The sequence below is a fragment of the Bubalus bubalis genome, chromosome 17, assembly GCF_019923935.1.
Source record: "Bubalus bubalis isolate 160015118507 breed Murrah chromosome 17, NDDB_SH_1, whole genome shotgun sequence".
In the NCBI taxonomy this organism is placed as follows: domain Eukaryota; kingdom Metazoa; phylum Chordata; class Mammalia; order Artiodactyla; family Bovidae; genus Bubalus; species Bubalus bubalis.
This window is the reverse complement of record NC_059173.1, coordinates 67,339,621-67,362,653: the sequence shown is the minus strand read 5'-3', so window position 1 is coordinate 67,362,653 and position 23,033 is coordinate 67,339,621. Positions and strand designations below refer to the sequence as shown.

The 23,033-nt window shown below is 46.4% G+C and overlaps 1 protein-coding gene across 2 annotated transcripts in view; it reads left to right on the top strand.

Moving 5' to 3' along the window:
* Positions 1-10,109: 10,109 nt before the first annotated feature.
* Positions 10,110-23,033, top strand: part of TMEM154 (transmembrane protein 154) — a 51,415-nt gene continuing 38,491 nt past the window's right edge. Inside the window, exon 1 of one of the 2 annotated variants that reach the window (XM_025268182.2) lies at positions 10,110-10,318. In XM_025268182.2, the coding sequence (XP_025123967.1) occupies positions 10,231-10,318 (88 nt within the window). In that variant the 5' untranslated portion in view covers positions 10,110-10,230. The remainder of the gene's footprint in view (positions 10,319-23,033) is intronic. The other variant, XM_006051674.3, reaches the window with a different exon arrangement.

Genomic DNA, 23,033 nt, shown 5'->3' with positions numbered 1-23,033 from the left:
TTCACGGTGTTGCCAGAAGCAGCTCTGATTTTCTTGTCTGACTTTTTCTGCTCAGGTCTGCCACTTGTGAATGAAGGATCTTAAGAGCTGTATTATTAGTCAGCTACTGCTGCACTGAAGCTGTGTGAAAGACAGCCCTAAATCTGTCTGCAGCTTACAATCCTAAACATTATGTCCTTGTTTGTGGTTCTGTCAGTCAGCTGAGATTTGGCTGATCCAGGCTGGGCCGGGCAGGGTCCCAGGTTGCCGGTCTTGTTCTGGTCTGCTTCACATCACGGGGCTTATGATGTCAGACCACAGAAATGCAAGGTTCCAGGAACAAACACGAGCTGGTGAGCCGTACTGTGTGATGGCGCTCAGAGAATTCAGCCCACACTGTCTCTTCCACTCATGTTTTTTTTGGTCAGAGCAGGTCATACGTGGCCTGGCTCAAGATCGGTAAGGCAGGGAGGTAAACAGTGCCTACGTGAGTGGGAGAGACTGCCAAGTCACAGGGCAAGGAAGAAATTCATGTCATTCAGAGACAGCGTCAAGAACTGGGAACGGTTATCTAATCAGCTATAAGGAGTTGCCATTTTCCTCAAAGAGCAAAACCTCACAGTGAGACCTAGAAGGAAGTAGCCTCTTTCCATGGACTGGAGTTGATGCCAGCCTGTGGCTGCTGAAACCCCAGTGTCACTGCCCCTGTGTGGTTGGAGCTGAAATGGCCTTCACTGTAGAGACTTGATGACTTTGGTCCCTGGCTTCAGATAAGTTTGGGGCCTGCTGCTTCACAGTCGGTGAAGGAAACGTGCCATCTTTCTTTGCACTATTCCTGCCTGTTTATTTCCTCCTGCCCTAGACCCGCAGTTGTCAGGCTGCTGCAACCCGCTCGCTGACCGCTGCTCCTGCTCGGCTGCCTGGCCGCTCTGCAGGCCCTCTGCCCTCCGCTCTCATCTGGCCCAGCGCTGCAATGCTGCCAGTACTGGCTACAACTCTGGAGCTCAGCGATGGATGACAGGCTTGAGGGTGGGCTGGGGGCTTTGTTGCAGGGCCTGTCTTTAGAAGTGGAGGCCTTTTTCTCCACTAAGAACCTTTATATGCGCCCACCCCCAAAAGAATCTCACAGACCCATAGGATACGAGTGCCAGGGCAATAGCGACTGTCTAGTCAGCCCCACTGTTTCACAGATAAAGCCCATGAGGCCAGAGAAGCGAGTTCCTGACAGAATGAAGACTGGGGCCTTGGACTTTGGCTTCTCAGTTTGGTGTACCCCTGGCGTCTCACCATGCCCATCCTTCCTCCATTTCATGCACACTGTGGCAGGATACTAGATGAAATTCCAAGAATAGGCGGTTGGGGAGCTCGGCACTCCATTTATACCCCTGTCTAAACACCCCACGACTAGCAAGTTAGGCTACTATTTGGGCTAGGAAAAGGAGGACTCAGTTAAAATGCAAAGATAAAGAGTTAATTCTTCAATTTTGATCTTTTAAAGGCCTGAGACAGAGAAGGCAATGGCACCCCACTCCAGTACTCTTGCCTGGAAAATCCCATGGATGGAGGAGCCTGGTGGGCTGCAGTCCATGGTGTCACTAAGAGTTGGACACGACTGAGCGACTTCACTTTCACTTTTCACTTTCATGCATTGGAGAAGGAAATGGCAACCCACTCCAGTGTTCTTGCCTGGAGAATCCCAGGGACGGGGGAGCCTGGTGGGCTGCCATCTCTGGGGTCGCACAGAGTCGGACACGACTGAAGCGACTTAGCAGCAGCAGCAGCAAAGGTCTGAGGAAGGAGATAGTCCTCCCTACCAGCTCTGGAATTCCCAAGGCAATATCAGAGAAAACTGGAGGATGGAGGGAAGGACCCTGAAACAACGGAAAAGTGAAAGTTTTCGTCGCTTAGTCATGTCCAACTCTTTGCAACCGCATGGATTGTAGCCTGCCAGGATCCTCTGTCCATGGAATTCTCCAAGCAAGAATAACAGAGTGAGTGGCCATTCTCTTCTCCAGGGGATTTTCCTGACCACAGGGACAGAATCTGGGTCTCCTGCATTATAGGCAGATTCTTTATTGTCTGAGCCACAAGGAAAACAACTGAAGTTAATCCTGAATAACTGAGAAATCACTGAACTGCTGACAGGTTATATTTGTGACTGTATTCAGTTTACCACGACCAGAACGGAAAGTCAAAACTGATGCTCTAATAGAAAAATAGAGCAAACTACCATCTTTCCATACCTGAGTTTGTACCTATAGTCTGTTGGCAGGATAGTGGCATGAATGGCTAGTACTACAGGTGGAAGGTGGGGTGAACTACCAGCTAATATCTGGAAAAAGATCTAGAAGGGTTTAAACATGGAACAATTTTGTTTTGCTTATATGCACTTAAAATTGTTCCACAATAAATGTATAATGTTTTTACTATAATTTAAAAATGTAGTATTTCAATTTAAAAGTAATTACCTCCCAGCCTCCCCTATTCTCTCCCATGGATTCAAATACCCTCAATTTTTGCTTATTTTTGGCATGACCCACATACCCTGGAACTGGAGTTGTTCCTCCTGGTATCTTTCTTTATTCTGTTATAACTTGCCATCGTCCCCACGCCTTTGTGCTTTTGCATTTTATAGTTTCGTGGGTGTTGGGACTTAGTTGGCCAGCACATTATCAACTGCAAATCTGGAAAGTCAAATTAAACAGGAAGACAAATAAAAGAACACACATTAAAGTCACTCATCTGTGTTTATCATGCTAAAGTGCAGTCTAATACAGATACTCTGTATTTGTTAATAATCTATGTCCTTCAAAAATACTTGAAGGGACTTAGAAAAAAAAGCTATCAGTACATGATCTGATCAAAGCTGAAACAACAGTGGGAGGAAGTTTGATTTCCTTTAACAGGCATGGGAGGCTGCAGATGAGTGAGATCAGGGCTGTCAGGTGAGGAGACCAACCAACCGGATCTTCTTAGTAGGTTCTGTTGGGTATTGTGGGATGGGGTAGGGGGGAGCTGTTTGACCAGTGTGGGGGCAGGGGAGGCTTCTGAGAAGGCAGTCTGGTGGAGATGCTTCCTAGACTAAGTCCTGGAGGATGAGTCAGCGTTAGCCAGGGAAAGGAATGTTCCTGGAAGTGGAGGAAACCTGGGCTAATGGAAGTTCCACCCCCAAGCTTTACTTCTAGTTCCAGGCTTTTGGGCCAACAAAGTGAAACCAGAAAATAAGTCATGCTATTTATTTCTTACCGTGTGAGAAAGGGGACATAACTCTTTCTAGGAACAAAAATTAAGCTCTATAATAGTGACTCTTAAGTTTTATCATGAATGAAAATGCCCCCAAACATCATTAAAATTGCAGAGTTCTGGACCTCAGCTCAGATTCAGTCATGCTGGGGTGGGGTCCAAGGCTACATATTTTAACAAATTCCCCAAATGATTCTGGGGTATGTACCCTTTACCCCCAGTCCACCTAAAAAAACACTGCTGTAAAAGGAATTTTTTTATTCGCCTACTCATTCATTCATTTTTTCATTCAAAAACAAAACTATGAAGTACCGTCCTAAATGCAGGGGATAGACTACAGAGCAAGGCAGAGAAGCTCCCTGCCCTCGGGGGGATGTTGGCCACTAGGATGGGACTCCTGCCTCTCTGGGCCAGTCAGCCTCTTCTTCCTCAGGTGCTCCCCACAAGGCCCTCCGGACTAGAGACCACAGGTCACTGCAGCTCCTAACTGCAATCCTTCTCAGTTTCCGTTTTGGTGACCAGACATCTGCTTAGGCCCTGGAGACTCTGTTGTGGAGGAGGTCCAGGCTGAGGCCGAGGGTGGAAGCTGCTAGAATCCCCCCAACCCTGCAGCAGCTCCTCTGAGCAACCAGCTGAAGGGTGAGTGACCAGGGCCAGCAGCCAGGATGCAGGAGCAGAGCCACCAAGGGTTCTGAAAACAGGTCAGTAGGAACCTGGCTGGGAGAACTCCCTGCTTCAGCGGCACTGTGCTACAGGCTGAATACTCATGTCCCCCTCAAATTCAGATTTGAAGCCCTAACCTCCAATATCTATATTTTTGTCTCGCAGGGAAAGGTGATTAGGGTTAGATAGGGCCATGAGGGTGGAGCCTTCCTAACAAGATCAGGGTCCTGTAAGAAGAGATGCCAGAGGGCTTGCTCTGTCTCAGTGCCATGTGAGAACACAGTTACAAACCAGGAAGAGGGTCTTCACCAGGACCCCACATGCTGGCACCCTGAGCCAAGCATTCCAGCCTCTGAACTCTCAGAAAATAGGTGTCTGTCGGTGGTATTTTGCATGGCAGCTGGTGCTGACTAAGACACAGAGGAAATGCTGTCAGCTGCTCTCCTGGCTGGAGCTCCCGGCACGACCTGGGGTTCCACCCCAGCTCCAGCCCTAGCCCCTGCCCATTCATCTCTCTGGGTGCTTCTTTAGAAACTCCGACCTTAACCTGCACCACCTGCTCAGTGGGCTTCAGAGTGATCTACAGGCCCCACCTGATGTGACTATTATTACATTGTGTGAGGGCCCGCCTCTTTTTTAAGCAGAGTGCACACCCTTAACTACCACCAGCTAGCACTGAGAGAAAGAGGGGTGCCCCAGAAAGTATGTGCAAGCATGTCAGTGTGTTTGTGTGTGTGTGAGCATGCATGTACACTTATGATATGTGAGTGTGTCTGTGAGTGGGTGTTGAGAGCATACAGACCATGGCTAGGGTATATACATATACATATATATATATATTTTACATGAAAACAGAACTCAGACCCTACCTGTAGCAGCAATCCAAGAAGCCGAGCACTAATCCCTGTAACACTGGCTCTAATTTTTCCTCTGCTTCTGATTTAGGAGAAGCCAGATATGCATCTCTATTGGAGAAGGAAATGGCAACCCACTCCAGTGTTCTTGCCTGGAGAATCCCAGGGACGGGGGAGCCTGGTGGGCTGCTGTCTATGGGGTCGCACAGAGTTGGACACGACTGAAGCAACTTACCAGCAGATATGCATCTCTAAGCAATGGCTGGAACCCATCAGTAGAACTGGCTTCTGGTACCCCATGCCAATGGCTCCCATCAGGGTACTGGAGCCTTTACTTTTCCACTGTAGAGCTTTCCCCACTCCTCTACTAGACTTTGAGTCTCTGCCTACTGCAGGAGATAGTGGGTGACTCCCTGGCTGTTGCAAGCTCTCCATAAATGGCCTGTGCTTGTTTTCTGGTTGCTGCTGCTGCTGCTAAGTCACTTCAGTCGTGTCCGACTCTGTGCGACCCTGTAGACGGCAGCCCACCAGGCTCCCCCGTCCCTGGGATTCTCCAGGCAAGAACACTAGAGTGGGTTGCCATTTCCTTCTCCAACGCATGAAAGTGAAAAGTGAAAGTGAAGTCGCTCAGTCGTGTCCGACTCTTAGGGACTCCACAGACTGCAGCCCACCAGGCTCCTCCGTCCATAGGATTTTCCAGGCAAGAGTACTGGTGTGGGGTGCCATTGCCTTCTCCGTGTTTTCTGGTTGGCCTTCCTGTATTTTCCACAGTGCATGAGTGTGTTAAGCATGTGTATAGGGTGTGTCTGTGTGTTGGAGACGGTGAAGCTGGGGGATGGAGGGGAAAGTTGGGGTGGGGACCCCTGCAGTCCCTGCAAGATGATCCCTTCTGGGATGTTCTTGAAAGGGGATGATCCCTTTCTGGCTGGAGGGGCGGGGCAAGAGAGAGGGAAGGAGGAATTGGATGACAGTCACCTCGGTACTACAGAGAGTTGATTGTGAAAGCCAGACTCTTGCATAAAGTCATAAAGAGTGGCTCCAACCAGTTATGGTCTTCTCTTCCCGCCCTCCTGAGCATAAGGAGGCACAGGCATCTTCCAGGCACACTACCTCCTTTCTCTCCTCCCTCCCCTTCCTTGAAGGCTGCAGGCAGGCACACTGACCCCATCCCCGCCTGCAGGCTTTGCTCTGAGGCTCCCGGCTGCCTCACACCTACCTGCGACTGGGACCCTGACTTCCTGCCAGGAGGTGTCAGGATTTAATCTGAGGCCAGGTGGCCACTGCCAAAATGAATGGTTGGTAAAATTAGAACAAACAGAGGTAAATAGCCCTTTACCTCGCACGCAGTCACCCTGGGATTTAACTGCAGTGAAGAGACCGCTGAGGTGCTGCAATTTTCTGATCAATGATGGTAATTTTCTCCCCCTTAAGATCAGCTTAATCACTCTGAGGGTCTTAGAGAGCACAGGGGCCAAAAGAAAATTACAGAGTGGCGCACGGCTTCTCTGCAGCTTATTTTGCACATCGTTCCGAGTGATGCAGTGCTGTCTGCTCAGAAGCAACACGGGGGACCCTCAGAGAAACTGTGAGACACTCACAGGCGGTGTATGCGCTGCAGAACACGAGTCTGTGCTCTAGCTGCAGACAGACACCTGCCTCTGCAGACCTTCCTGCCAGACGAATCTTAAAATCAAAGAAGTCAAGGCTTACACCTTGCCAACCACATGCCTCAAGCCTGAGATCCAAGATGGTTTCAATAGAGTGTAAATGGCAAAATGAAGAGAACATTCAGGCCCTGGGCCTTTTCTCTGGCACAAACGTGGTGCAGCGGGAGAAACGCCTGCTCGCACAGGAATGATTGCCCTCAGACTCGGTGCTAGAGGAGCTCAGAGCCAGCAGTCAAGGTTTTGATTAATAGGTTCTTGCCTGTTGTTTCCAAGTCGATCATCCAGTTTTGAACTCTTTTCTTCTGCTGTTTGTTCTAAATTGTTACCTAAAGCACAAAAGCATATTTTATCAAGACTTGAATTAACTGCTGGTTAAAAATATTAAAATGCATACTGTCAATCCATTAACACACTGATTATTACATGAACCATCAACCTGTTTCTGTGGATAAGAACTGAGATAAACAGTGACCATGGACAGGGAAGCGCAGCAATGCACTAAATGAAAAATGGCCAAGTCCAGGGCTGAGGAAGCCAGTCACCTTGTGCGCTGACACCAACCGGGCCATTGCAGGCGGTACGGACTGGAAGTTGGTGACTCGTAAGCTGCAGGCAAGGGCTTAGAGATGAGATGGGTGTCTGAAGCCTCGCTCTGTCTGCCTGTCTCTCTTGTACCACAGCAAACGTGATGATGAAGTTCCATTCTTTTTCTGTTGTTGTTCTACGAACTTTATTTCTCAAAAACAGTCTTATGATATTTGTGGAATAAAATACCCAATATTTATGTGGAATTCCATTCTGCAGTGCTTAGACCCTAGACCTAAACCAAAGAAAGGACTTTAATAAACACAAAACACCTAGCCTACTCTAATGGCTCTCGACACTGGTATAAACTGCCGTGTCCTTCCTGTAGTTTTTCATTCGGGTAGGCTTCCCACACCTCCTTCCAATCCAACTCAGTCTACTTTGTTTTGTTAGGTAGTTAGAACAGGAAAAAGAGTCCAAAATGGCGGTGGCTAAAAGACAAAGAAAGGGAAAAGCCCGTGAAAAGGGAACAAAGGAAAAACCCACCTCACACCTGAAGAGTGAGACCCTCAGGTGAAAAACCACAGCCCTCCTGGCTAGCCCTACTTTGCGTAGGGCATGCTCAGGGAGTGGGAGACAAAGCATATAAAAAGAGGGAGCCAAAATGGGTTGAGGCCTCTCCTTTGGGGTCGGCTGACCCTCACGCCTCAACATTCAAAAACGAAGATCATGGCATCCGGCCCCATCACTTCATGGAAAATAGATGGGGAAACAGTGAAAACAGTGTGAGACTTTATTTTTCTGGGCTCCAAAATCACTGCAGATGGTGACTGCAGCCATGAAATTAAAAGACACTTACTCCTTGGAAGGAAAGTTATGACCAACCTAAATAGCATATTCAAAAGCAGAGACGTTACTTTGCCAACAAAGGTTCGTTTAGTCAAGGCTATGGTTTTTCCTGTGGTCATGTATGGATGTGAGAGTTGGACTGTGAAGAAGGCTGAGCACCGAAGAATTGATGCTTTTGAACTGTGGTGTTGGAGAAGACTCTTGAGAGTCCCTTGGACTGCAAGGAGATCCAACCAGTCCATTCTGAAGGAGATCAGCCCTGGGATTTCTTTGGAAGGAATGATGCTAAAGCTGAAACTCCAGTACTTTGGCCACCTCATGCGAAGAGTTGACTCATTGGAAAAGACTCTGATGCTGGGAGGGATTGGGGGCAGGAGGAGAAGGGGATGACAGAGGATGAGATGGCTGGATGGCATCACTGACTCAACGGACGTGAGTCTCAGTGAACTCCGGGAGTTGGTGTTGGACAGGAGGCCTGGCATGCTGCAATTCATGGGGTCGCAGAGTCGGACACTTCTGAGTAACTGATCTGATCTGATCTGACCCTCATGCCTCAAGGGTGTACTATCCTTTGCTTGCCGAATAAAACTCAGCTGTAACACTAGTCCACCATTTCCAATCTTTGCTGTGGCAAGACAGAACCAAGGAAATTACACACTCTCCCAACCATTTGTTGTTAACAACCTCTGAGAAAATTGTCATTCAAGTATGAAGAAAGGTAAAATACAGACTTTTCCCCTCCTGAGAACATATTCTACTTTGGAAATGGGCCTTTTAAAAGACTGTTTCTCTTTGACTATCAATCTAGCAATCAAGCTGTTTGGTATTTTCCCAAAGGAGTTGAAAATTGATGTCCATGCAAACAGCTGCACATGGATGTTCTAGCAGCCTTATGCATAACTGCCAAAACTTGGAAGCAACCTCGATGTCCTTCAGTAGTGTGTGTGTGCGTGCTAAGTCATTTCAGTCGTGCCTGACTGTGCGACCCTGTGGGCTGTAGCCCGCCAGCCTCCTCTGTCCATGGGGTGCTCCAGGCAAGAATACTGCAGTGGGCTGCCATGCCCTCCTCCAGGTCCTTCTAGTAGATGAATGGATAAATAAACTGCAGTACCTGCAGCCAATGGGATATTATTCCGCACTAAAAGGAAATGAGTTATCAGGTCATGAAGACACATGGAGGAAGCTTAAATGCGTGTTACTAAATGAAAGAAGCCAGTCTGCAAAGGCTATCTACTTTGTGAGTCCAACTATCTGTCATTTTGGAAAAGGCAAAACTATGCCAACAATAAAAAGATCAGTAGTTATCAGGGTTTGGGAGGGATGAACGCGTGGAGCACAGAGGATTTTTAGGGCAGAGAAACTACCCAATATGATACTATAATGATAATACATATCATTATTATATATCTGTCCAAACTAATAGAATATATGGCACCAAGAGTGAACCCTAAAGTAAACAATGGGGCTTGGTGTGGTTGTGATATGTCAATGTAAATTTATCAAGTGAAACAAATGTACCACTCTGCAGGGCTATTGATAGTGGAGGAGGCGCTGCAGGTGTGGGGACTCGGGGTTTACGGATAATCTCTGCCCTTTCCTCTTAACTCTCCTGTGGGCTTAAAACTGCTCTAAGAAATAGTCTTTATAAACAAAAAGCCAAACATTAAAAGATGATTTCTCTCAGGAGAAGCAGACCACGCTCTTCAGGCACGGGTAGAGCATGGGTATAGTATACCTTTTCCTTCTAATGAGCTGTGGGGGTGGGGCATGCAGGACCCAGGACCCAGGGAGAAGGGTGTGGGTGACCCAAGAGAAGGGTTGGGTTCTGTTCCTGGCTGGGCACAGTTCCTGATGGCACAGGTGTCCCTGCTGAACGGGGTCCAATGTGGTAGCCACTAGCCACAAAGAGTTACTTAAATTTATATTAATGAAAACAAAACCTGACAATTCAGTGCTCGCCAGCCCTATTTCGAGTGCTTAGCAACCTATGTAATGGCTACTGTACTGGACCACACAGATTCAGAACATTTCCATCATCTCAGAAGGTTCTACTGGAGAGCGCAGCTCTAGACTCTAGGCAGAACGGGACACTGACCTGGGGATGGAGTAAAATCACAAACCCAGAAAGCGAGTGGTCCACGCCCCCCAGCCCCAGATCCTGAGTGACATCTGAGCGCAGGACACTGCTCCTACTGGGGCGATATCAAAAGGCGGGGGCCCACGCGGGGCGGGGTGGGGAAAGGCCTTGCCAGGCGTGTTAACTGAATCAGTGCTTGAAGAGCAACTTCTCTTTTGCAACTCTTGCTGGTCTGACAGGCTCCTGCAGAATTACATCACTTCCTAAAAAACAGGCAAACACCTCTCCTTCAAGTTAGTACCGACCCAAACAAGCAGGAAACAGGAAATGTTCACGTTTCAGTGGGACTGAAACTGCGCGCAGCAGCATCACGATGCCGGGGCGCGCGCCCCCCGAGGCTCCGCGCGCCGCCCTTTTCCTCGCCGTGGTCCTCGCGTCCCTTCCCACCCGCCCGGCGCAGGGTAAGCACCCCTCGGCTTTCCACTCCCGGCGAGGAGGACGAGGAAGGCTTGTCTGGTACCCGAGGCTACAGAACTCTGCCGGGGAGCGTAACACTTAGAAAAACCTAAGCCTTACTGTGAAAAAAGTGGAGTAAAGTCTAGCTGTCTTTTTGTGGGGGGAGGAGGGTGGAGGGACTTGGCTTCGTTCTCTGCCGGCTGATCCAGCTGCAGCTCGCTCCTGGAATTTAAGCTCCCCGCAGTCTTTGTTTTCCAAGATGTAATTTACCGGTCCCAGTCATTTACCGGCTTTAATGGGCATATAAAGAAAATGATCAACTCTTTGGCAGTTCCTGGAAAAGACCGTTTCAATCAGCTGAAACAGAGAAATCATGAATTAACTTTTAGTAATGTGAGCCGAGAAGTCTGCTGGTTCCAAAAAGTCCTGGAAAAACTGGGCTATGGAAATTTAGGACTGGAAAGTAGACTAAAGAAACACCATAAGTTTAAAAAAAAAAAAAAGTAAGCAGGAAATTGTCTGAGGAATCCCCAGGCATCCATTCCAACTTGTAAGGGCTTTCATCAGCTTTCCTTTGATCTTGTTACCTTGGGAGAGATTTTCTTTGCGTTGATTGTGACTAATGAAGCTTTGTTTTTAAAAAGTTATGTGATTGTAGTGAATCAAAGGTATCAGAAAAGACAAAGCGTTAAATCTCATGCTGTTGAGCTAAGAGAAGCAGTTGCCAGTTGCTACAACCAGCAGAGTCCCCTGCTTCTTACCCTTGTATGGATTTGCTCTTGGGTAAACGAACTGGTTGCAGGTGCTTCCTGTCAGTGGACACCTCCTTCTGCTAGCGTAGAACAGTATTGGACCCACAAGGAAGGTTCTCAAGCTGAGGTTCTTTAAATAGGATGTGGGGAGGGGCATCAGACACTACCTACCAGACAAGTAACCTCCTGGAGATTAGAAGTCAGCACACAACCACCCCACCCTACCAATCTCCCTTTCCCTGGGTGTTCCCGGCGTGGTCTCTAGGGTTCCAGGTGGAGACTGGAAAGGCCAGCCATTCCAACTGGAGAGATATTTGGTTGAAATTGAGGGTCATGTTCAAAATGAGTTTGGGGGACACTGTGTTTTTTAATGCATAAAGTTTTGGAGCAGGTGTGCTGTGCGCTTAGTCTCTCAGTCCTGTTTGAGTCTTTGTGACCCCATGGACTTAGCCCACCAGGCTCCTCTGTCCATGAGGATTCTCCAGTCAGGAATACTGTGGTGGGTTGCCATGCCCTCCTCTGGGGGAATCTTCCCAACCCAGGGATCAAACTCAGGTCTCACTCATCACAGGCAGATTCTTTACTGTGTGAGCCACTCCCTTCCCCATTTGGAGCAGGAAGGGAGCTTAAAGATGATGCTCAAACTGCACTGAGTGTTTACTGTGCTGGACGTGCAGCTGTACTGGGGTACAGATGAAGAAACAGAGGAGAAAGGTAAGACCCACCACCAATCAGCTTTCCTGACGTGGACTCCAGGGTCTTTCCTCTGCAGCCAAGGAATCCACCATGCCCGCTGCTAAAACCTCTGGACCACATTCCTTTCCCTGACAGGCATCCCTCAGCACCCATGGGAGCAGGGCCCAGCTATCGTTCTTCCCCGCTTTTAACTCTCACTGCTACCACACTTGCCTCAAACAGGCTCCTGAGAGTGATGTTTAACCTTAGCTGAGTACTTTTCTTGAGCACCTGAAAATGATGGGATCAAAGTGTCTGCAGTCCAGGAGCTGCCAAAGGGCTAGTGAAGAGACTCAGTGCAAGGCCTCCCTCTGGGCTCTGTATGTGATCAGTGGCCCTTCCCTTCACAGGGGTGGCTCCTCACTCGTGGCCCCTGGCCTCTCCCTGCAATCTCCTTTCCACAGCATCTCCTTGAGTCTCTCCTGCTCCCCCGCCGCAGCCCCTCAGTCACACGAAATGGAGCGTGTGTTCCAGGCCTCTGTGGCTTTGGCTACAAGTGATGACAGGTTCCTTTTTTTTTTTTTTCTTACAAGTGGATGCCTATGTAACCTTAAAAGGCTCAGACGGAATGTAACCTCCTTGCTGGTGTCTGTCTCACTGCCCCTTCTGTGGCACCCTGCCTGTTGTGCCCCCATAGACCTGCTGCTGCTGCTGCTAACCACTTAGAATCATACCCAGGCCTCCCTCCAGGCTGTGAGCACCTCCAGGAAAAGAAAATTCCCTTTTGTTCATCTTTGATTTCCTCAAATCTTGTAAGGGGTCAGCATAAATTAGGAACCCGGTGGTTGTTGAGAAATAGTGAAATCATCCTAGAGTGGGTGTGAGACTGATCACTAAAACCGATGAGCTCCTGAAGGCAGGTAATGTTAGGATGTCAGGAGAAGGACGAGGTGAAAAGCTACATTTGAGGGGAGCACGGGGCTTGTCTGGGTCAGCCCACCCTCACTGGGCTCTGTCTCCATTCTCAGTGCCTGAAAATGCAAAAATGCCCACTTGCAAGCAGCTGGATAATCAGAGCTTATTACTTTGAGATTAGCCGAGGGAAAGGCTGTTCTTAATTAAGGACTGAATGAATATACATTGTAAAATTAAGATATACATCCTTTTGAGGGGCTTCCCTGTGGCTCAGCAGTAAAGACTCTGCCTGCCAGTACAGGAGACGTGGGTTCAATTCCTGGGTTGGGAGGATCCCCTGGAGGAGGAAATGGCAACCCCCTCCAGTATTCTTGCCTGGAGAATTCCATGGACAGAGGAGCCTGGTGGCTACAGTCTATGGGGTTGCAAAGAATCAGGCACAACTTAGTGACTAAACAACAACAACATATCCTTTTGGGCTAACGGTGTCTAAGTGTCACATGCGTGCATGCTAAGTCGCTTCAGTTTTGTCCAGGTGATTTTCCCGACCCAGGGATCAAACGTGCTTCTCTTGTGCTTCCTGCATTGCAGACAGGTTCTTTACCGCTAGCACCACCTGGGAAGCCAAGTGTCGTAGTTATATCTAAGTATTTCCTTGAATTCTTCAAAAAATATCACGGAGGTGTTTGGTAGAAGAATGCAGTCTACCAAACAGGCTGATTCCTCTTTGCAAGCATAACCCAGGTTTATCTCAAATCAAAGGGGTGACATTACCTAATACCTGCAGTTACCTCAGACCAGCATCATTACTGCTGAGTCAGCATCTTTAAATCTTTTGCTTTATATAGCTATAGAGCCTGGTACAGAATGGATTACTATCTCAAGAGAAGTCATCCGCTTAGAAGTCACCAGGGGAGAAATGAGAAAATAGCTTTTCTGGGATTTTGACCAAACAGATGAGAACAGTTACAGTATAGCTCTGGGCCTAGGGATCTTGGCCCGTGTCGGATGCTAAGAAAGCTCAGAATGAAGGCAGCATTCTGCCTGTGGGAGGGAGGCCACCTTGTTCCTTATCCTGCGTCCTGCCAGTGTGAGCGTAACACTATCAGAAAGTTCAGAGCAACTTCCCAGTTACCAAAAGCATGGGATTTATCAGCTGCTAAAAGCAGAGTGGTCTGTGGAAAAAAAAGAACTGAGAGGCGTGAGGCAGGAAGAAGGCAGCTATCAATGTTCTGATGGCCAAAGGTAAACACTGGGTTTGATGGAGAGGACTGGGAGGTTTTCTGGGCTGTTTCAGAAGAGTAAGGATCATGTAATGATTGGATGAACCTTGAGAAGGGGAGAAAGAATAGAAGAAAGTACTAGTTGCATAAATGAAACTAAACTTTCTGAAACTGCTCTTATTTCAGTGACTGTGGGGCTGCCATGTGCTATTTCCCGGGACAGTCCCAGTGCTAATAATGACGATGGCCAGTAGAGACAGCGCTCAGTATATGCCTGTTCTGAACACTGTACATATACCAGCTCATTTGAGTCCTTTAATGAATGTTATATAGTGTATACTATTATTGCTGTTTTTCAGAGGAGAAAACTGAGGCACAGAGGGGTTAAGTGACTTGCCCAAGGTCACACAGCTAAGTAGTGTATCTGAATAAGATTTAGCCTCATGAGTCCATGCTCTAGCAAGACGCCATATTGCCTCTGGTTTTGAGGCTCTGCCAGGCTGTGTGTGTAACTTTCAGGTTTGGAGAAATCTGTCTCTGGTGCCTTCCTGCCTGTAGGTGCATCACATCAGCTGTTGGCTGGGCTCTAAGACTGTCACACTTGTGGCCGTGTGTGTTTGGTTGGACTGGAGGCGGGCTCACGGGAAAAGGGACAGAGGAGTTCGGTTGAACTTTGGCCTGTGGAAGGGAAGGGAGGGGCCGAAGGGTACAGGGTAAGCAACAGAGAATCTGAAGTGAGTACAGTTAAGACCAGAAGCAGGAAAAGCAGAATGTTGAAGGCACAGGGTAAGAGGCTGCAGGGTGTGGGAGCAGGAGAGGAAGCGCAGCCTTCATCCGGCGCCAGGTGGAGTCACGGGGGAGAAACCTGCTGAGATCTGACTCCCAGGAGCCAGCCAGCCCTCGGGGGCAAAGAGAGGAAAAGCAGGCAGAGAGAGATTGATTAAGGCTTAAAGTCCTTCTGTGTCTGAAGGCAGACCCAGGAGACCAGCGGAGGGCAGGACCTTGGCTGGGATGGGCCCAGTTCTGTAAAGCAACAATGCAGCCTGTGATCTGCCTGCCTGTGTGTGCTTTGCACCACCCTCAGCTGCTGGCAAAGGTGTGGAGAAGCAGGAGCCCTGCGCTGCCCGTGGGAGGGCAGATTAATGCAGTCATCTCGTGTCACCTGCTGCTGAAGCTTTTCATTCCAAGAAAATTCGAGAATATAGAATATTCATAAATATGTGTATATATATATAGTCTTGGCTTTATTTTTTATATTCTTTATTCCTTCTTTTATGTCTTTTAAACATATTATTAACTATTTGACCATTTTGGTCTGAAGTTTATGTAGATCTAATCTTGTATCTGTCAACTCTCATCATGATGGAAATCTGGGGGGCCCTGAGGGCAAAACCCAGCACGCAGAGCTGGGCCCACCCTATTTAACAGAACTTCAACTTTTCTGATCCATCATCAAACTACTGTAAATACTTTCCCAGCACAACCACAGTCCTGTCACCACAAAATAGGGTTTGGAAAAACTCAGACAGGGATGTGCTCGGGGCTTGAGGAGAGTGGGGATTTGGACCTGAGGCTTAAACCCCAGCCCTGGGGTGTGGAGGGAGCAGCCCCCAGGGGTCGGCCTCCAAGAGCTGTGTGAGGTGCCAAAAGCTCGTTAAAGGGGCAAGCCAGTAACCAGAAGCAGGTGACCAAAGTGAGCAAAGAGACTGCCAAGGAGCACGAAGCAGACAGAACCAAATTCACAGCCGGGCCATGGGCCAGGGGTCCACAGTGTCAGGATGATGGTGAGGTCAGCCTAGGGGAAGCACTCCTGACTTTGACCTTTGCCAGAATCATTGCAGCTGCTTTTCTTTTTTTCTTTATTTTTTACAACCATGACCTGGTGTTTAAGCTTTAACTTTTGACCCAGTGGGTGGACTGGAACCCCTGAAAGCACTATAGAACCTCTGATATCCCTATGGGGTTCTGGGAAGTCCCCGTAGGTAGGTAGGTATGGCTGTGAATTTAAATTTCCTCTACAAGCTGCTGTTTTGCTTTCTCCATGTTTTCTGGGCCCTGGGGATTGCCTTGCTCTCTTGTGATTTCTTTGTACATTCAAAAAGTTTCTTATATAGTCAGTCCCCTACGTACAAACCTTCAAGTTGCAAACTTTCAAAGATGCAAACTTGAGTTCTGTTATCGTCAGGCATGAGTGAAGTTGCAGCTTGCTCTCCGTCTCCCACTGCTGACAATCCTTCAGCTCTACCATCTTCCACCTCCTCTCCCTCCTCAAATCTGCCTATTCACTGGATACCAGCTCCTGTATGCCAGCTGTTGTACTGTAATGTGAGATTAAAACCGTTTTCTTTATTCTGTGTTTGTTTTTTATGTATTATTTGTGTGAGAAAATATTATAAACCTATTACAGTAAGTGCTATATAGCTGTTTGTGTTAGTTGGGTACCTCAGCTAACTTTGTTGGACTTATGAACAGATAGGACTTATCAATGTGCTATTATCAATGAACAAGAATGCTCTTGTTCATATGTAGGGGACTTACTGTATTTCATTTGTATCTCTAGGTGTTGCATATTGGGAGAATTTTTCAGGTTACGTACTATATGAGATTATTGGAAATGGAAACTTTTCCATACAACCATTCTAGAGAACTATTTGGAAACATTTAGCCAACTGAAAATGTTCATACCCTTACAGCTTCAGCAACCCACTCCTAGGCATATACCCCAGACCACTCACAAAAGTATAGCAAAGAAGTATGGCTAAGAATGTGGAGTGTAGCCTTGTTGATAAAAATGGAAAAAACAGAAACAGTCTCAATATCTATTAAAAGAAAAATATAAAGAACTTGATATAGAATGAGATATCATAGAGTAGGTAAATTTAATAAACTGTAGCCAAATGTATAAAGATAAATCAGTCTCAAATGTAGTGTTGACCAAAAAAAAAAGAAAAGTTGCAGATTATTATGCACAGAATAATTATATTTCTTTAAAGTTTTAAAAACACTCCAAATTCTGCTTCTATGGCTTAGGGACACAGGCATATTTGAAAAGTATGGGATTGATACAGGCTGACTTGAGGAGAGCAGTTAACTTGAATGAGATCAGGGGAAGGAGGGCTCCAACTATATCTACAATGTTGTGTTCCTTTCAGAAAAAGCATGGTGGTCCGGGGGCAGCAAACCAGGTCTCATGGCTCCAGTTCAGCAATCTTCCTGTTTTTTTCCAACCCTCGAGCTAAGGCTGGTTTTCATATTTTTAATGGTTATATAAAAACAGATAATAGCCTCTATTTGGCCTCTTGGCCCACAAGGTCTAAAACCTTCGCTCTCTGGCCCACTAAGAAAAAGTTTGCCAACCCCTGTTCTCGTCATTATGGGGAAATAGAAGAGAATCGGGGTGGGTCCCCTGTTATTTATTATACTTGTTTCTGTTCTCTTCGGTAGGTGAATGTTCATCATGAAAAGTGAGCTCTTTTCCAGTTCTCCTGGGTCCCTGCTGGCTGTCCGCCCTGTTTTCTTTCCATGGCTTCCAGTCTCTTTGAAAGACAGCCAGCACGTCTTCATTTTCTCCCTCTTCCTTCGTCTTCCAGCGCCCTGTGATGCGGCTGCCACGGCAACACGACACGCAGCCGCTCTGCCCTAGTGAGCAGAGCCTCCTGAGAGCTGAACCCAAAGGGCCCGCTTCCGTCTTTATCTTCGGTTTCTCTCTGTAGCCCTTGACGTAATTAATCAATTATTGAAACCCTCCTCTTCCTTGGCTCTTATGAGGTCATTTTCTTCTTGGTCTCCTGTGAGTCTGGTTGTTCCTTTCAGGTTTGGGGTTGAGATCTTTCTCTTCCACCTGTTCCTTTCATCTTTTTCTTTTCTCTTCTCACTCTTTCCATCATTTCAGGGCCATGTCTTCCATTTTCTTGGCTTCCATCTCAGTCCTTGGCTGATGACTTGCCCCGTATCACTTCCAGTCAGGTCTGAAGGCCCAGCCCCAGTCCTGCATCTTGATCATCTGTCCTCCTTGGAGGTGTCCCAGGGGCCTTGGGCTCAGCCTGGTCAAAACAGAACTCTTTCTCTGCTCCCTGCTGGTTTAGGCCCTTCTTAGCTCTCACCTAGGGTACGTCATCAACTTCTTAACCAGTCTTCTTGGCTTTGTCTCCTGTCCAACTGCATTTCTTATAACCTCCAGAGTGATGGTTGTCTAACAGAAATGTGATGATTTTTCTCTTGTACTTATCCCTTCAGTGGTTTTGCATTTCCTTTGGATAGACTCCAGTCTCCCTGGCGTCATCACAAGGCCCTTAGTAAGCTTGTGCTGAGCTCCTTTCCTGCTGGACCCTTCCCACTGCACATCCCGTGATACATGTACTTGAATGTGCCAAGCTCTGTTGGGCCACGGAGTCTTTCCACGGGGGCATTTCCAGCTGCAATGCCTTTGCAGCCATCATTGCTTGATGAATCCTGAGATTCAATTCAGTGATCACTTCCTCTGTGAAGGTCTCCTGAATCCCCCACCCCTAATGCAATGAGTGTCTTCTCCTCCCCAGTCCTCATGATGTTCTGTACCCAAACCTGTTACAGCTTTTATGAAAGTGTCATGTGACTATTAATTTGGATGCCGTTGTCCCTACTTACCCACCGCTTCTCCAGGAAATGGTCTCATTCACCTTTATGTCCCAGAATAGGGCCTGGTGCCTAGCAGGGACATGAATGACATGAGATTTATTCAGTGGCCCAAGACATACTTGTGTTTCTGACAAAGTTATAATCATTTCAGTAATACAATGTGGTGAAAACTGGATGCATGTGATTTTTTTGTTAATCCAGTTTTATTTTATTCTGAAATGTTAACTCTCTCAAATCATTTGGTCCGGAAATAGTTCAGTTCTGGCTCCTCAAACCAAAGAGGCCACAGCCATTCCTCCTCCTCCCGCGGAGAAAGCTACGTGGCTGCATCCGTGAGTAGTTTCGAGAACGTCTTCTGTCCACCTCCCTCTCAGAATATGGAGGGAAGTTCAGGAGAGAAGCATTGAGTGGCATGACAATTTGCAGAAAATCCAAGTAGTTACAGAAGTACTTTTGGAAAAAAAAATGGAGAATATAAGTTTCATAGACATGAAATTTCAAGCCAGTAAGAACTGATTTGAAAACTTGAAAAAAAGAATTGTAACATAAAAAGGATGGAAGAGTCTGTTCAGGTGCTGAGGACATCACAGAAGGACTTCCTGAGAAGTTAAAGAGGTGCTTGGAAAGGAGAGCTGTCCACCAGAGTAGGGTCTGATGGGCGGTAGTATTTTTTTTTTTTCCCATAAAACAAAACCAATTAATCTAGTTTGTTTTAGAAATCTGAATTTTTTCTATATTTCTTTATTTTATATGAATTAAAACCATCTTTATTATTTCCTATTTCCCCATTCCATTGTGATTTTCAGAAACAGGAGCCCAGTAATTAATAGGGTTTGCTGATCCCCCCCCCGACATTACTGTTTATTAATTTAAAATCTATTTATTCTTTTCTAAAAATTTAAGCCTAGTGGTAAAAAAAATTCACCTGCACTGCAGGAGATCTGGATTCAGTCCCTGGGTTGGGAAGATCCCTGGTGAAGGGCATGGCACCCCACTGAAGTATTCTTGCCTGGAGAATCCCATGGACAGATGAGCCTGGCAGGCTACAGTCCAGGTGGTCGCACAGAGTTGGACACGACTGAAGCGACTTCACTTTCACTTTTCACTTTCATGCATTGGAGAAGGAACTGGCAACCCACTCCAGTGTTCTTGCCTGGAGAATCCCAGGGGCTGGGGAGCCTGGTGGGCTGCTGTTTATGGGGTCGCACAGAGTCGGATACGACTGAAGTGACTTAGCAGCAGAAGTAGCAGCAGAAGCGACTTAACAAGCATGCAAGATGGCCAGAAGGCTTCCCAGGTGGTGCTAGTGGTAAAGAACCCACCTGCCAATGTAGGAGACAAAAGAGACTCTGGTTTGATCCCTGGGTTGGGAAGATCCCCAGGAGGAGGGCACGGCAACCCACTCCAGTATTCTTGCCTGGAGAATCCCATGGACAGAGGAGCCTGGCGGGCTATAGTCCATGGGGTCACATAGAAATGAACATGACTGAGGCGACTTAGCTTGCATGCACGCAAGATGGCCAGATTTAGCAAATAATATAAAACACTCAGATAGATATAAATTTTAAATAAACAAAAAAATTTTAGTATACCTATACCCCATGTAATTTATTGTAAGTATACATATAAATATTACATATTTTTAAAAAATTATTTGTTGTTTACCTGATATTCAAATTGAACAGGTGTCCCATATTTTATCTAGTAACTCTATTTATGATTAGATGATCTTTTGCCAAGCAAAGACCACTCCTATTTTGGTGCATCACTAAACCCAGAGACATATTGACTATGTAGCCAGTTAACAAATATTAGAAGAATATTTAAACTGAGTCCTAGATCATTCATTCAAATAACAAGGAATTATCACTAAAAAAAAAAAAAATTAAAACAAAAAACCTTGGTGATGAAGTAGAAGAAATCAGGACTACAAGGGTGATCAACTTTAAAGCATATTTTGACATAATTAGTCTCATTAAAAACAAAGTGAGAAAAAATTCATGGGGTATATTAATAAATGCAGAAAAGAGGTGGACAGAAGAGAGTGAGGCTAGCACATCAGAAGGGCAACCAGCAGTATTAAAATTCTGAGGGGGCTTCTCTGGTGGCTCTGTGCAAAGAACCCATTTGCCAGTGCGGGAGACACGGGTTCGATCCCTGGTCTGGGAAGATCCCTCATCTGCAGAGCAACTAAGCCCGTGTGCTCCAGAGCCCAGGGGTCACAACTTCTGAAGCCTGCCTGCCCTGGAGCCCGTGCTCCAAAACCAAAGAAGCTACCGCAGTGAAAAGCTGCAGCACCGCTAGAAACAGTAGCCCCTGCTCTCTGCAACCAGAGAAAAGCCCACGCAACAACAAAGACCCAGCATAGCCGAAAATAAATCAATAAGATTCTAAGGAAAGACAGGTAGAATTGTAATAAAAATAGTAATTATGTCCAACCTGAATACTTTTCCATCACTTAAGAATCTTTTTAAAATTTTTAAAAATACTTTTCACACTGCTATATATAAAATAGATTATAAGGACCTACTGTAGAGCACAGGGAACTCTGCTCTGTATAACCTATATGGGAAAAAAAATCTGTAATGCTCTGTAACAACCTATATGGGAAAGAAATCTGAAAAAGAGTAGGTATATGTCCATGGATAACTGACCCACTCTGCCGTACACCTAAAACTAACACAGCATTGTAAACCAACCATACTCCAATATAAAGTATTTTTTAAGTACTTTTGTATCTATCATTCCACTGATGATAGGAAGAAACTTTAAATGTTAGCAGTGTATTCTGTGTCATATAAATATATACATTTCTTTAAACTGCCAGGTACTGACAGGCCAGGATAAGATTCCAGTGTATGAAAGGTACTCAGATGGTCAGAAATGCAGCTTCCCAGGTGAGTAACTTCAAGCCAGAGACAGCCTTAAGGTCTGGACACGTCTGCTTAGATACAAGTAAGCTTTCTTTAAAAAAAAGACACCAAATAAAAAGTTTAAAATGGAAAAGACATCTGAGCGCTGTGGGCCCTGTGGTGGGCATGTTTTCTGTTGATTCTCTTTTTTGCATTTTGTTGGAGTAGAGTTGATTTACATGTTGTGTTAGTTTCAGATGTACAGCTAAGCGATCCAGTTATACATATATTCATTCTTTTTCAGATGCTTTTCTCATATAGTTTATCACAGAATATCAAGTAGAGTTCCCTGTGCTATACAGTAGGGCCTTGTTGATTATCTGTCTTATGCATAGTCGCGTGCATATGTTTATGCCAAGCTCCCGATTTATCCCTCACCCACCCTCACTTTCCCCTTTGGTAACCATGTTTGTTTTCAAAATCTGTAAGTCTGCTTCTGTTTCGTAAAAAAAAAAAAAAAAAAGTTCATTTGTGATACAAAATTAGTTTCCACATATGAGTAGGCATGTTGTGTATGTAGTCATATGATAGGATGTTGTAACCTGAGGGTAGATCGCAATTGCAGGGCTGCTTCTCAAAGCAGCGGGGTAGGTAAATCACAGCCCAGCTTCACAGGCGCTGTCCCAGAGCAGACTAGTGTATGAAGGCCTTCATCAGATGGCCTCCTCAGAATCAGCACAAGAGACACTGCTTTCTTCCACGTGAGGTACTGTGACCTTTGGTCATCTGATGGCTGAAGAGAAAGGGTATAGGAAACACGGACACTGCTTTGCCCAGACTTTGGTGCTTACAATCTGCCACCTCTGCTGCTGCTAAGGCACTTCAGTCGTGTCCGACTCTGTGCGACCCCATAGACGGCAGCCCACCAGGCTCCCCCACCCCTGGGATTCTCCAGGCAAGAACACTGGAGTGGGTATTCTGCCACTAACCTTCGCTGATTTTGCACTGAGTCTGTTCAACCAACTGTTTATTCTTCTTCAAGCATAATGTCAGATAAAACATCCTGAGTGAATATTTTCACTTATTAAAAGTTGTCCAGTATGTAGTGAACAGAGCTTACAGAGGAATTAATAGTCCCTCCACCCCTAGTCCTGCTCCCCAGAGAGGGTTCAGTCACTCAGACTTTATGGGGGGAACCCTAAGACACACCTGATTCCAAAACCAAAACCAACCAACAGAAAGAAAACCCCAAAAGCTAGAAACATGAAATCTCATTGTTAGAGGTTCTTGTCTTTTCACTCAGTTCCTCTCATTTCCCAGTATTTTTTTAAAAAATTCAGATGCGTTTCTGAGAAAACTGCTGTAGATCCCTTTTCTGTCTTTGACTAAGAACACCCTGTGTGTGTTCCTGGAAGGGGGTTGATTGAAGAAGAAGATACCCAACTCTTGATAAAAAGGCGTGATGCCTGTCTAGCACTTTGTCTCCGACTCATCTGGCCTTTCTCCTAAACAACTATTCAATGAATGGCAGCCACCCGGCAGACAGGGCTCCCTGTGCTGCAGAGAGATGGGGGGCGATGGTGGAGGAGAAAGCCAATAAACGAACAGGTACAGGGGAAAAACCACTTCAGATAATAAACAGTTCACAGTACTATTTCAAAACCAAGTGAACTAGAGAAGGGACTT